General features: G+C 34.0%; 1 protein-coding gene across 6 annotated transcripts in view; it reads right to left on the bottom strand.

Annotated features, from left to right (window-relative positions):
* Positions 1 to 2,632: 2,632 nt before the first annotated feature.
* HLTF (helicase like transcription factor) overlaps positions 2,633 to 15,761 on the bottom strand; it is a 55,571-nt gene continuing 42,442 nt past the window's right edge. For 2 of the 6 annotated variants that reach the window (XM_046002675.1, XM_046002678.1), the window contains exons 19-25: positions 14,458 to 14,582; positions 13,812 to 14,002; positions 11,954 to 12,079; positions 11,316 to 11,428; positions 10,806 to 10,986; positions 7,357 to 7,437; positions 2,633 to 4,786 (exon numbers count right to left, since the gene is read on the bottom strand). In XM_046002675.1, the coding sequence (XP_045858631.1) occupies positions 4,634 to 4,786; positions 7,357 to 7,437; positions 10,806 to 10,986; positions 11,316 to 11,428; positions 11,954 to 12,079; positions 13,812 to 14,002; positions 14,458 to 14,582 (970 nt within the window). In that variant the 3' untranslated portion in view covers positions 2,633 to 4,633. The remainder of the gene's footprint in view (positions 4,787 to 7,356; positions 7,438 to 10,805; positions 10,987 to 11,315; positions 11,429 to 11,953; positions 12,080 to 13,811; positions 14,003 to 14,457; positions 14,583 to 15,761) is intronic. The other 4 variants (XM_046002679.1, XM_046002680.1, XM_046002676.1 and 1 more) reach the window with 3 other exon arrangements.

Genomic DNA, 15,761 nt, shown 5'->3' with positions numbered 1-15,761 from the left:
CGGCGGGGAGCCTGCTTCCCTCTCACTCTCTCTGCTTGCCTTTCTGCCTACTTGTGATCTCTCTCTGTCAAATAAATAAATTCTTTAAAAAAAAAAAAGTTTTTTTGGGTCCTGGGTCCCTGGTTGAGATTAACAGAAATCTTTCAGACAACTACACTGCCATGCAGTATGTAATCTGAGTAATTAAGTGTGTTTTGGAACTATCTGTATCAAATCACAAGATTCAAAGCCTTTTTTTTTTTTTTTTTTTACAACTGAGAAAAGGTTATCCAAAGCATCAGATTTGGTATGTGGGGGGGAAACAAACATATCACTTGGTATTTTTTGTCTTAATACTTTGTCCCCCATTTTTTTTTTTTTACATTGTATAAGCAATAAAAGCTCTAAAGTGAAAAAGCTTACATAATTTAAATACTTTTTGATTCCAAAAGGATGATAGGTATTCCACAGAAAATAGCATATAATGTGCATAAAAGTATCCAGTTAAGAGGCTGCGAAGTCACTGAACTAGACTAACAGATTTCTTTCCTTGATCTTTTAAAGGATATGCCTTAATTAAGGTGAAGTACTAACTTTTCCAACTACAGAGAGCCTAAAATACCAAGAGCCACCTAGTAAGATGTATAAAATGGTAACAATAACTCAATTATAAAAACATTTGTAGAGGATCAATATATCACTTCTTTCTAATCTTGTGAACAGTGGTGGGTAGAATAGCCTTTTGCTGTAAAACAGATTTGCCCACACAAAGGTCAGATCCATGCCTTTGGGGATTAACTCCATGCTTAATCCAAGTCTGTAATTCATGCCTAATGTGAATGTTTATCTTAAATCTCCTTACTTAAACCTGCAAGAAGCCTATTAGGGCTCCTTCACTGGACCATTTCTCATGAAATAGTTAATTTACCCTTTCTTTACCATCATTGATACCAGGGCAAGTTTTCTTTAAAAACCTACAGTGAGGGTGCCTGGGTGGCTCAGTGGGTTGAGCCTCTGCCTTCAGCTCAGGTCATGATCTCGGGGTCCTGGGATCGAGCCCCGAGTCGGGCGCTCTGCTCGGCGGGGAACCTGCTTCTCCCTCTCTCTCTGCCTGCCTCTCTACTTGTGATCTGTCAAATAAATAAAATCCTTAAAAAAATTTTTTAAAAAGCCTACAATATACTAGTAGGAGAATAGCCCTTCCCTCCCCTAACAAAAAAGGTAAGTTAAGCATTCAGGAAGCTGTATCCTGGTTAATTTTATCTGCCTTCATTTTTAATTAACTAGAATGCTGAAAACACCACAAACTTAGTGAAAATCTTCCTCAAAGTGCTCATATCTCTTCTTTAGTAAGTGCAGCACATACTTAAGAATATATACTCTTTGAGGACTCTTAATATCCCTTCTGATCACAGGAAATATCCTCTTTAATAGTCTAGACTGTTTCATGTGAACATGACAATTTCTTTTGTCCACCAATCTAAAAAAACATTTTGACATTTGGTAGCCTTCTAAATGAAGTCCTGTAGCCTTAGTTATTACAAAGTTTTTGGACACTTGGCTGAGGTTAATGGAGTGGCCTGTGCCTTATACATTAAATTACAAACATTATTAAAATTGTATTCTTTTCATATAGAAAACAATTTTCATAAAAAGTAGAAATGGATTTAAATTTGTCAGAAAACTTGTGACTAGGAAGGCTGAATAGGGAATTGGAAATTTAAACATCCTACATTTTAATAAAAAATCCTGATAATCATTTGCCCTTTCAAATGAAGTAAATTATTGCGGGTTCATATAGAAGACTACTGTCTCTTATCACATACAAGAAATATTAATATATTAACAGGGAAAGAAGACATCTGCTTACTAATCAACAGTTTTCCCTTTGAAGTAGGTAGTACTGCAAAGAAGCATCCCAGTCATTATTCACAGCGACCAGTTTCTGGCTTTTCTTATTCACAAGTACTAACACAAATGAGGTAGCAAATTCCAGAATGTAGAATTTGGTTACTACATACTTCCTAATGAGGGAAAATTGTATTATACCTTTTGCAAGTATTTTACAGCTAATACAGCTAAAAACTTAAGGTTAAACAACTGAGTTATTTTTTTTTATACAACTGAGTTATTATTAAGCCAAACCTGATACTTGTCCCTGTGTGTTTAATGAATCTTCCAAATTCTAATGAATAGAATTTTGGCAAGTACTATGAAGAAAAAAAACATCAATGCCTTGGACTTCCCCCAACAGAAAACACACACTGCTATGAAGATGATAATTACGTTGGTACTCAGTAGTAATAAATTTTCCTGATTTACTCCTTCAATCCTAGATTAGAGCAAAATCTACAATGCAGAGTGTTATCTAATAATACCATTATATAGAAGTATTCTTTTTTTCCTGGTCAGTGTGGAAAATAACTGGAACCAATGTTTTAGAAGATCAAGGCACTTAACTTTAAAACATATACACTCTGTTTTCTAAACAAATTCAAATTGAGCAGAATAAAGGTGCTAAGAATAAACTTGTTTCAGTACTTTTTATGTACTGTCAGTAAAAAACAATTGTGTAAAGTAGGTATCTTCACAGAAGTGAGATTTATAAAAATTTTCTTCAAGGAAAAAGGCACAAAAATTACGGCATAGAAGCTGATTTTTAAAACTTTATTGATTTTAAAACAAAATCCAGTTTGAACCACAAAATTCAGTTTGAACCACAAGTGGGAATACAATGTCTTCAAGATACTTCTAAAGCTATTACTCTACATAATGATGAAACAGAATTAACAGCAGAGCATAATATGAACTTTTCATTTTGGTGGTTTATATATATTCTTAGGATAAATTTTAACACCATTTAAGAGGACTGTACAAAAACAGGTATTTTTTTAAATGACTTGCCAAATTTATTATGAATGCTTAAAAACACAAGTCTATAAATGGGTAAAGAAGCAAGCAAACTCTTTTAGAGTGAGTTTGCAAGACTTTGCTTTTGTAAGCAAGAGAAGTGTATATATTTTTGCTGAACATTCTTTTTGTACTTAATCTCATGGGAGTATTGGTATATAGAAATCCACATACTGTATTTCATGAGATTTTCATCAACCTGATTTTTTTGTGTAATCTAGTTCTACAAAGTAAAGAAATTCCCTATTGCTCCTACTACTAATGGACCAACCCCAATTTCTATTCCACTCTTACCCATACAGAAAGGTCTGTTGATCTTTTAACCAGCCCTCTGCCTTACCTGCTGCCAAAGAGAGAGAGGGCTGAATCTAATCCACTGTTCCCTTGGAGCACAAGACCAAGCACAGGCAGGGGAGAATTTAGCTGTTGACAGATTTAGCACATATCTAGATGTATGCTCTAGAATACAACACTGCCTCCAAGCTCAACTTTAAGTCCTTTCTTAACACTATAAGTAAAATGAGAAGTGTTCTTAAGTCTGCATGGTCAAACAGGAAGCTTCTCCTGTACAGTAATCTTTCTTTGGATAAAAAGTTCCCCTTAAGGAAAAACATCACTAACGTGATTGCTAATGTAGAGCTTGTTTAAATGTGACTCAAAGAGTCATCTAGAATGCGATGGCAACTACTGTGTCTGATTATTAACAAGAAAAACAAGACTAATTTTATAGATAAATGTAGGGTGAAATTACTGAAGTTCCAAAATCAATGTCTGATTCTAAACACAGTACAAAGAAATTTTTCCATTCAGGATTAAGATGTCTTTAAGAGTTGAAACGATTTTGGAGGTCATCCAGCCCAACTTCCATCCAGATATCACGCCTCTCACATATAGTAGTCTTCTGAATTATAAAAATTTATAAAGTTATTTTTTTAAAAAAAGCTACATAAATAAAAATTATCTCTATATATAGAAATATCTATTCAGCACTTCCATAATTTAAATATTCAAATTAAACTGGGCAGAATTGGTTCCTTCTCACCCCTACAGACTATTTACACACTAACACACTGAATTACATTTAAACAATAATAGTACTACTTCACTAAAAATGGAGAAAAATAGTATTCTAACACAGTCCCTAATATTTTCATAAACATAAAAACTGCAAATTACATATGTGAATTAGATCTCAAACTTAAAAAAAATGTAAGTTAACTTGCTAACCTGGACTTCAGTCTCTTAAGGTTTGATTCTGGAATGCAAATACGGTTTTTTAAAGTAATAAAATCTCTTGTATATAGTCTATGTATTAACCATTTACAAGGACTGTGAATCCATCACATCACAAATGGAAGGCTCTAGTGATTAACCAGATGTGTCCAACACAGAAAATAACTATTTGGTCAAATGAATAAAAGATTTGACCTTATTTGAAATATGAAAAAGCTGAGTACTTGAAAGATATGAAAATACTCAGCAAAGACACTATGAAAAGCTAAATAACAAAGTAACTTTCTCAAAAAATTATTTTAGGCCACAGTATATAACAGAACTTATTGCTATTTGAAATATTAAAAATAGGTTCATATATAGAAGAGATTATCAGTAATACTTTACTAATATAAAATGATACGCTTCTTTTAGAAGACATACTCTAGATCTCATTTCTAAAACACTATTTTCTGATTTCCAAAATTTCAGTATATATCTAATCAAACTGACCTTACCAAAATCCCACAAATTATAAATCAATTAAAGTTCTGATTTCATTAATTTTAGCTTGTTTCATTTCATTAGCATTTGTTTTCTTAGTTCCAAAGGCTCCAGCAGCAAGTTCTCTCTTTGTGTTTTGTATTTTCAGCATATTTTCTTCAACAGAATCCTTCACAATGAACTTAAAAAAAAAAACAAAAAACAATACTTTTTAGGTCACAGTATTTAAAATCTTCAATGGAAAAAAACGAAAACTTAAGACATGTTGAAATGTTGGTCCACTATAAAAAAATTTGCTTTCTTACAATATATTACATAGCTTTCAAAATTGGTTAATTATCTATTAATCTTTATAATACACAATCTAATATCTAATAATTTTTTCTCAATTTGCAGTAAGCATATTTAGAATACCGTAGAATAACCAGAGCTGAGCACCTCTTTCCCTCATCACTCATATGGTTTTCTTGTATAAAGAATATGGCTGTAAGGCCTTAAGTTACATCTTAAGAACAGCACCAAACCAGCAAACTTTATAGGCAACACTGTAACTGGAATACTTACACAATAAATTAAGCATTATATTTAAATTAAATAGCCAAATGAGATTCTCCCAGAAATGCAAGAATGAGCCTGTATCTGGTTTAATTTAAAACATGGAGTAAAGAAAAAAAGACACCTTCTCAACTGATGCTTAAGAAGCATTTCTGATAAAAACCTTGATTTAAAAAAAATCTTCATTAACCTATAAATAAATGTCCCTTAGTCTTAAGTGTATCCACTGGAAACTTACCAAGAACAATGCAGTCACAATGTAAAACAATAGAAAGAACAGTTCAAGAATTACTACTATCACTACTATTAGTCAACACTGCATAGAGATCTAGTTACTGTAATAACTGTACAACATTTACTGAAATACATAAAAGACCTAAAAAAATGAAGAGACTAAATTCTTGTATGGGAACACTCCTTACTCATAAGGAGTGTTTATATATATTTATAAAGATCATTCTCAAATTAATCATAACTTCATTAAATCCCAAATAAGATTTCTTAAATGAAATCTGGTAACCTAAATCCAAAGTTCAATTTAAAAGTAATTATATTAATGAATTTCCAAAAAGAAGGGTAATGAGAGCCCTCTGCCCAGCTAGATACAAAAGCATACTTTAGAAAACCATAGTAATTTTAATAGTAATGTCCCAGGAATAGGAAAAGAAATTAATGAAATGGAAACACAATGTCTGGAAAGAGATGCACATTAATATATACAAATTAGTTTATTATAAAAGTGATATTTCAAATCAGTAGAAAAAAAAGATATACTTAAAAATTTTGAAGCTTTTTCATGAAAAAACACATCCAGTTCAAAGAGTTTGAAATAAACCATTTCTAATGTAACAAATATAAAATCAATGTATAAAGGAGTCTTTTATATTATAAAACTATATTTGCACTTTATGAAAACTGGGCAAAAAAACAATTCACCGAAAAAAATATTAACTGACAACAGATTAGTGAAAAATAAATATGCTCAAGGTCTTAGGTGTATAGAAATTAAAGGAGCACTTTTCTGACCATCACATAAGCAAAAATTTACATCATTTTCATACATCTTTAAGCCTGTTTAGAAAGCAAAGTTTGAAGAATCCTAAATCCAGAATTTAGTTTTCTTTTTTTTTTTTTTAAAGATTTTATTTGAGAGAAAGCCCATAGGGGGCAAGGGGCAGTTGGGCAGAGGGAGAAGCAGACTCCCCACTGAGTAGAGACCCAACATAGGACTGGATCCCAGGACCCTGAGATCATGAGCTGAGCCAAAGGCAGCTGTTTAACTGACTGAGCTACTCAGGTACCCCCAGAATTCTAGTTTTCTTAATCCTGAAGTACTTGCATATAATTCTCATTATGGAACTGTTTTTATTAGCAAAATATTAGAGCAGCTAAATTATGATGTATCTATATATGATATTAAAAAGAATGGGTTTGTAGAGTCATTAAATTCACAGAAAGTATAAGGGTGGTTGCTGAGGGCTGAGTTTCAATTTGAGATGAAAAAGTTCTAGGGACAGATGATGTTGAAAAATTACACAACAGTGTGAAAGTATGTAATGCCTCTTAAGTGTACACGAGATAAAATGGTAAATATTCTGTATGTTTTCCTATATTTGAAAAAAATGGGTTTTATATGTACTTTTATGGCAGTATACTTACATGGGTTGTTCCCAATATGTACTGTTAAGGGGGCAAAGTATGCTGCAGAATAATAAAGGATGATCTTATTTACCTTAAAAGACATTTTTAAAGGAGAGACATAGGGGCGCCTGGGTGGCTCAGCGGGTTAAAGCCTCTGCCTTCAGCTCAGGTCATGATCCCGGGGTGCTGGGATCGAGCCCCGCATCGGGCTCTCTGCTTAGCTGGGAGCCTGCTTCCTCCTCTCTCTCTGCCTGCCTCTCTGCCTACTTGTAATCTCTATCTGTCAAATAAATAAATCTTTAAAAAAAAAAAAAAAAAAAAAAGTAAAGGAGAGACATACACACAAATGAATCTATGTAAACACTGAGAAAGAGACTTTGAATAACATGTAAAACTACTGATAGTAGTTTCCTCAAGAGGAGATTAAAGCTGACCTTCATACTTTGTTCTGCCTAATTCTACTGCAGTCTTTCATAATAATACATTCATGCATTATTTGTATAATCTTAAAAACCTCATCAACCTAATTTTAAAACAGACGGTTTAAAAACTCACTTTTGTGATGATAACTTCTTGCTTCTGTCCAAGTCTATGGCATCTGTCAAAGCACTGATCTTCAGCAGCTGGATTCCAGGCCTGACAAGAATATGAATTGCTTTATTACCACCCTGATCTAGGAGTGTTCTGCCCAATTCCTTTTATTTCAATATTACTCATTCACTTTTTACTGACTCAGATTTTTCTGACAGAATTCAGAAACTGACCTAAATGCTCTGGGGAAAAAAATATACCCCACCCCAACTATGACAGGCAGGTATTCTTCCCCATCATTTCACTGCACTGCTTCTAGTATCTAATACAGTGCCTGATACATAGAAAGCACACAGCAATCACCCAATGCTTAAGTAATCAAATAGTATTTTTTCCACTTTAAAATTGATCTATGGGGCGCCTGGGTGGCTCAGTGGTTTAAGCCGCTGCCTTCAGCTCAGGTCATGATCTCAGGGTCTTGGGATCGAGTCCCGCGTCTGGCTCTCTGCTCTGGAGGGAGCCTGCTTCCCTCTCACTCTCTCTGCCTGCCTCTCTGCCTACTTGTGATCTCTCTCTCTGTCAAATAAATAAATAAAATCTTTAAAAAAAAAAAAAAAAAATTGATCTATGTCTGCCTAACAAAGGAAAAAAAAAGTTACACATCCTTAAATGACTTAATTTATATCAGAAAAGATGTAATTTATTCCATTTATGAAAAAGTGTTCTCCCCTTTTGCTGATCTTTTAATTTTTTTCTTTCACTTTCTTCCATTTGTTAAATAAAAGCACACAAAAAAATTTCAGGAGTATTAAAAATTAAAGGCTTTGTTGATGTAATTTTCTGTATCTGTATTTGAATCTGACTTTAAAATTGAACTAAAATAACATTAACTCATTAAATACAAGTATTATCATGGGGACTGTCTTAAAGTGAAGAATGAAACAAGCAAAGAAAAAAATAAGCAAAACGATAGAGTTCTTCCGTCTAGAAAGACAGGAGTCAAGTGGTTTGGAAATAACTATAATGAACTATCAAGGTTAGCGATCATTAAATTTTAAACAATGGGATGATTCTTAAAGGATGTTTAGGGCAAAGGAAACTTTATACAGCAAAGTACCACCTGAAAATGTAACAAAATTGCAAATGCCTATGTTGATGACAAGTTTATAGTGTGACTTATACTCGGGCTGTTATTTTCTTCTGTTTAAAGTTCCATTGATGGGTACCTGGGTGGCTCAGTTGGCTAGGCATCTGTTGATTTTGACTTGGGTCATACGCTAGGGGTCGTGAGATTGGGCCCCGCGTCTGGCTCTGTGCTGTGCGTAGAGTCGCCCTCCCATCCCTAGCTCTTAAAAAATAAAGTTTCCATGAGCTCTAGGGAAAAGGAGATTTTACTATTATTGTAATTTAAGTATTGGGTGATTTTTCATATAGAAGTCAGATTTTAAGAATATACTTAGCTTACGATTTTCTAAAAGTATCACATTTTATGTATAATCTGTATTTCACGAGTGAATACATATTGAAACTGTTATTACCAAAAGCCCAGGTAAATGTTCCTTTCTGTTGTCTTCTATTTTATCAAGGAACGTTCTAGTAAGCTGGCAATATATATCTAGTATGACTACCAAGAGTCAAAATTTTTTTTTAAGTAGGCTCATGCCCAGCATGGACCCCAATACAGGGCTTGAACTCATAACCCTGAGATCAAGACCTGACCTGAGATCAAGAGTAGGATGCTTAACGAACTGAGCTACCTAGGTACCCCTACCAGGGATCAAATTTATCTCATGATAATATAAAACTGATAGCTTCCATTTTCAGCAGTACTGATGAAGGAAGGTAATTAACTTTATCAAAAGCCCAAAATTGAATATTTAAAATACATCTTAATTCTAATGCAACATCCCATGAAAAGGTAAAATATTTTCATGAGTAAAGTTTTTTGATTTAATCTTATTTTCCTGGGACCTGGCTTTCATTTTAAAGGTAGAAACATTTGAAGTGTTCAAAGAAAATTTACTATGAACTGCTAAAACATTCTAGCAGTTTTTTTAAACTACTAAAGAGTACAGTCTGTGATCGGCTTTATAATACTATATTTGGTATTGGCAGTCTTTTCCATATCAGATACTAAGATTATAACAAAAGAAGCAAGTAATTTGGGAATTTGTCCAAAAATCATCTAAGATTATCATCAGGTTAGCTAATATAACTTAATACACAATTACAATGACTGTTTTATTATAACCATAAAATACTAAAACTAGCAAAGATTTAAAACTTCATCCACAGAACTAAGGCAAGAAAATACAATAGATCACTGCCATCCATAACATCAATATGAAATCTGTGAATGTCAAAATATGGTTCTGTTCGGTATTTCACTGGGGAGGTTACCCCCAGCTGAGGAAAAAGCCTTGGTAACGGGTGTACGCATGAACTAGCTAGCCTAACCAGAATAACTCAAATTTGTATCTCAGTGAACCTTGTTAACGAAATTTTCTGAATTTCAGGTAACAAGCTAAAACTATAAATCTTAAATCTGTGAATCACAGAAATAGCAAATAGGGCTGCCTCTGGCCCTGACATGGTAACCCAGTGCAAATTAGAAACTGAATTACTCCAGAGTGCCTACAGCTCTATGTGCAGTTAGAAGAAGGTGCTGCTCCTCTATGCATGCTTCTCTTAGGTCAGTTTGGTGAATAAAGTTCAGAATGAATTTTAGCTCCCACTCTACAGCTATATCTGTATTGTACAACTACAAGTGACCTGTATTAGATTCTAAAATTTATCCAAAATGTTCATTAATGGCATTAATTTCTGAAACTGATGCTGGACCACCTCACCTGAATCACCTATGATCTTTATAAAAATGCAGCTTCCTGGGTCTCATGCAAGAACTCCTTAATCTCTGAGCACAGAGGTGAGAAATTGTATTTTACCTATTTTACCTAATTTTTTGCACATTAAAACGAGACCATTAAAATCACAATGGTAGCTACTTCGTCCACCTTGTTTATAGCCAGATTCCTGGTGCCTGACTCCCTGACACAATGCAGGATTCACATTATTTGTTGGCCAAATGAATGAAACCACTACACTTTCTATTAGTTAATAGAAACTAACTTTATATATGGAAGCAGAAAACCACAGAAATTAAGAACATGGAATCCTGGTTTGCATATTACTACATGAGGTTGGGCAAGTTATTTTACTTCTTTGTGCTTCAGAGAAGTAAAAATAAGTACAATAATAAAACCTCATAAGGATCCATCCTAGGGATATCCTAGAGATATGTGAGAATTTCAGTTGGTGTATGTAAAGCACTTAAAGCCCTCATTACACATTAAGTTACTATTTTTACCAAGAATTTTCATAATTAGTTACAACTATATGGTATTTACCAAATAGTTAATTTTTTTTTTTTTTTAAGTTTAATAACATACCAAAAAGTCTACAGAACTACTTACTGGATCCATTAAAAACACTCGAGAAGCTGCAGAAAGATTCAGACCAACTCCACCTGCTTTTAAGGATAGAAGCATTATGGTTGGAGATCCTGCTTCAGTGTTTTGAAAACACTGAATTGATTCAACTCTTTTCTTCTGTGCCATGGAACCATCCAAGCGAGTAAACACAAATCCAGAGGCTCTGTGGAGGGACAAAAAAGACAAGTAACACTTTCCATTCAATATTAAAAATGTAAGTAATTACAAATCTGTTCATTCAACCAATTCTTCTACTCATTTATTTTGACAAATATATACTAACCCATCTACTAACATGTCATGCTCTGCAGGTTTTTTCTGATAAAGTCAGGACTAAATCTTTAAAATCCTATGCTCCCAGGAAATATTCTTTATTGTTACTATGTCATTTTAGGTAGATGAAATGAATATAACTGGTAAAACATTTTTTGCTAACCAAATCAAAACACACAAAATCCTTTCACTTAAAGTGAGAATCAATATTGAATTTACCTGAGTGGTGTTTCTATTAAAGACAGGAATGTTGTAAACTGAGAAACAACTAAACTTTTTATGTTGGGGTTCTTCTTTCTTAAGTCAATCAGTGCATGCATTAGAGCATTAATCTAAAAAAAAAAAAAAATCAGGACACCCATTAGATTCTATTTTGAATAGGCAAAATACATACAACTTTTTTAAATTAGGAAAAGAACGTTCCTGCCCCATTATTTCCCTAAAATGTCAAGTGAAAGAAAACTAATGTTTTTAAAAATTAAGATTGAAAGAATGCACTCAAACTGAAGCTCCTTTCCTCTCAAACTCACCACTAGAAATAAAAATGTTAACACCAACAGAGTATAATATTCTAACGATAGGGTTAAAAGCAGAATTATTTTAAGACATGGTATCCTTTTAAAAAGAAAAAAAAAAGATTCTATTTATTAGAGGGTGAGAAAGAGCACAGTGGGGACAGGCAGAGGGAGGGAAAGAAGCAGCCTCCCCACTGAGCAGGGAGCCTGACACGGGACTCAATCCCAGGACCCAAGCTGAAGGCAGAGGCCCAACTGACTGAGCTACCCAGGTGCCCAAGACATGGTATCCTTTTATAAATTTAAAACAAATACTCAAGTATTTGCCCATGTGTATTTTACCTTTGAACTGGATGTCCATTCCATATTAGACTTTTTCTCAGTGTCACATGCCAATTCTTCTGGAGGGCATTCTAATAAATTGTCTCCATGTATATCATTTCTGCACAAAGGACATTTAGCATGTGGCTGTATAAGAAAGAGAGGGGAGTTTATCAGAGGAAAAATATAAATTTCCCTAAAATTTTTAAAAAGATGATAAATTCTATATCCCTAATAGCTAGCACTTTCTTAGACTTTTTATTAGATTCATCCATTTGAGATAAATTTGTACATGCTGAACTCCAGGCAGATGTAACATTTCTATGTGTTAAGTGGGACTAGGTAAAAAAGGGAGCTAAAGTATGGTATGTGGATCTTGACTAAAGCAGGAACTTCAAACAAGTATTATAATACAATTTGCTCTGGAACATGGTGTGAACTCCAGAGGTCCACTTATAGTAGGATTTTTTCAATAAATGCAGCACAGTATTTATCTATAATAATATATGTTATGTATAGTATATACAAATATATATATAGTACAATATAAATGGATATTCTCTTATCATTTTAGTATTTTCTCTAGCTTACTTGAAGAATATCACATACAGGGGCACCAAGCTGGCTCAGTTGGAGGAGCATGAAATTCTTGATCTTGGGGTCATGAGTATGAGCCTTCCATTGGCTGTAGAGATTACTTAAATAAAAACTTCAAAAAGTAAATACCACATATAACATAAAAATATGTGTTAACTGTTATTGGTAAGGCTTCTAGTCAACAGTAGACAGAAGTTTTATAGGAGTCAAAAGTGATATGCAGATTTTCAACTGCGGGGGGGGGGGGGGTCGGCACCCCTAATGCCTACATTGTTCATGGTGAACTGTACTATTTGCAGACAAGTAAAGAAACCATGAGTAACAGTATCTTGAACCGAACTACAATACTATTTGGAACTATTTTTTAGAAGAAAAAAAAATATCCTTCTTAATGGCTTATAAAGCTAGTGTAGACCTATTAAATCCTATCAGACTCATTCAAAGCAGTATTTTTTGTGTCCATTTGTACCAAGACATGCTTAACATGTCCTACATTACTATATACCAAATACCGGTTACCAAAAAAAAAAAAAATCTGAAACTGAAACAATGTTAAAAGTATAGTGCGTTACCTTTAGGGAGGAGGGAGAAGGTAACTGATTAGAAGAGGACACAAGGAGACCACGTTAGTAGTTACATGGATGTATTTACTTCATAATTCACTCAACCGTACAATCATGACTTGTGCATTTTTTTCTATACATATACCAATGAAAATGTTTAAAAACAAATACACCTCTACCTCTACTGAAGAACTGCTTAAAGGATTATTCCAATTCAAAAAATCATACCATACATAAGAATCCAGGCCTACCTTATCCAATAAACAAATGAGGCAATTAAACCCTTGAACTGTGGTGAAGCCAAACTGAGATATACTCTATGTGTACAATATCACCAGACTTTGAACACTTAAGTTAAAAAACCATGCATATTATCTCAGTAATTTTTATATTTTAAATTAGATAAAAATGTCATTAACTTCATCTGTTTCTACTAGAAAAGTTAAAATTACCTTTGTGTCTCACATTATTGATCTATTTATTAGACAGCAATGATCTTATCAACAGAACTAGGATACTAACTGATCATGCCTCTGAAAGTGTACTGTCTTTTCATGTTTAAAAGAGCTTAATTGTAAGAAATATATCAATATGAAACATGCACTAGTAAATCCAAGTGCAAAACTCTTTAGTCTGTTGGACCTAGGTTTCATTACACTCAAGAATGACTAGTGTACCACTCTGTCAAACACTGAATCTGTACCTAGTACAAAACTAACCTGCTCATTCTGAATGACTTGGCAAATACAGGGTTTACAAAAGACATGTGCACAATGTGTTATGACAGGAACTGTTAAAGAATCCAAGCAAATTGCACATTCTTCATCAGAACCTGAGCTCAGAATTAACTTCATCTTCCTTATTAACTTTTTCCGTAGTTCTTCAGGTGTATCATTTCCTAGAGAAAAGGCTGAAAAATTAATATCACAGCAAGATTTGTAATATGATTAGACAAGTTCATCTTATACAGGGAAAATTTTTACTTGGGTAGTCTTTATTTAGGCTTCTTTTATCACAGGAAACAAACATGATTTAAATTTAAAGAAAATTCAGAAGCTGAAATAGTAGCTAACCCACGTAATACATCTTACACAAAAGCATCATTACAATCTGCACATACTACCACAATATAAAAGACAGATCCAATTTGAAACAATTAACTAAGAGTATAACTGGAAGATACCTGGAAGACATCACTATTATTCCATTTCATTGGTAAGAATTTGTGAGTATATTCCACTTATGTCCTATCCTAAAAACAATGTCCATTTGACAAATAAGACACTATAGGCCATACAAAAAATATCATTCTGATTTAAATATTCTTAACAAATATAATGGTGTAAACAAATCACATCTACTTACCTGAGGGACCACTGGAAGACACTGCATTTGTAAGAAGGTGAGTATGACAACAAATCTGCCGCAATCTAAGCAAAAGACCCAGGACATCTGCATAGTGTGCAAGGACAGTGCCTTCATTAAAATACCTAGGGGTAAAAAATGTTAAATATTATGAAGGTCTCTAAATATCATTCCCTATTCTAAAATGGTGGAATAAAAATGGCATTGTTCTTTTCTCTGGAAATCACGTCAAAACTACCTTTAATGAAACCACAAGAGACTGTAACCATAAAGCAATGTATATCAGAAATGGCTGCCAACTGCAACAGAAGTTGGATAGGAAGATGCTGAGAGGCAGGACTACAGATCTCAAACAGACCTGCCAGAGAACAATTCTTCAAAATAGATGGCAAGCCCTGAAGGTAAAATCAACATCCTTCATGTGCAAAAACAAAACCAGGGTACATGGCTGTGGTCTGAACTTCCATGGACAAATTTTACACCAAGGCGAGAAGGCAAGCTAAATAAGGAAACACAGCAAACCTACTGTGTTTTCAGGAAAGATTATGGGCACTAGAGTCCAGAGTCCACATTATAAGGAACCCTACAGGGGCGCCTGGGTGGCTCAGTGGTTTAAGCCGCTGCCTTCGGCTCAGGTCATGATCTCGGGGTCCTGGGATCGAGTCCCACATCGGGCTCTCTGCTCGGCAGGGAGCCTGCTTCCCTCTCACTCTCTCTGCCTGCCTCTCTGCCTACTTGTATCTCTCTCTGTCAAATAAATAAATAAAATCTTAAAAAAAAAAAAAAAAATAAGGAACCCTACAGCTTCTGATCTTTGTTGTGTAAGCACAAATAAAACCTGAAACAACTCAGCTATAACCCTGAGACATAATTAACAAGGATACTTCCTATTAGTCTGGGACACAGCTATGCCTCCTCACCCCATTCATATTAACCTCTTGCAAATAACTAAGCCAGAACTCAAGATACTCAAATGTAAGTAATCAGCAAAGAGCAGCGGAGAACAGATGGCAGTGAAAGAATATTCATCAAAAAAATGCTGCCATAAAGCAAATAAAAATTATGAGCAAGGATACTGCCATGATTTACCATCACAGCAAAACAACAGAGATGAAAAATGAGGTTGTACAGCTCAGGAGTGTAAAAGAGAAAAGTGAACCATCAGAAAAATCAAAGCCACACTGAAACCAGCATAAAAGAGACAAACCACTGTAAAAAATGTGGGAAACGTAAGAGATAAAAAGTAAAACAAAAACATAAGAATAAAAAATTTACCTTTGGAATAAAGAACATCCAACACACAT

Source organism: Meles meles, chromosome 4 (genome assembly GCF_922984935.1).
Source record: "Meles meles chromosome 4, mMelMel3.1 paternal haplotype, whole genome shotgun sequence".
Classification (NCBI taxonomy): Eukaryota; Metazoa; Chordata; class Mammalia; order Carnivora; family Mustelidae; genus Meles; species Meles meles.
The sequence above is the reverse complement of the archived record's forward strand: the minus strand, read 5'-3'. Positions and strand labels throughout refer to the sequence as shown.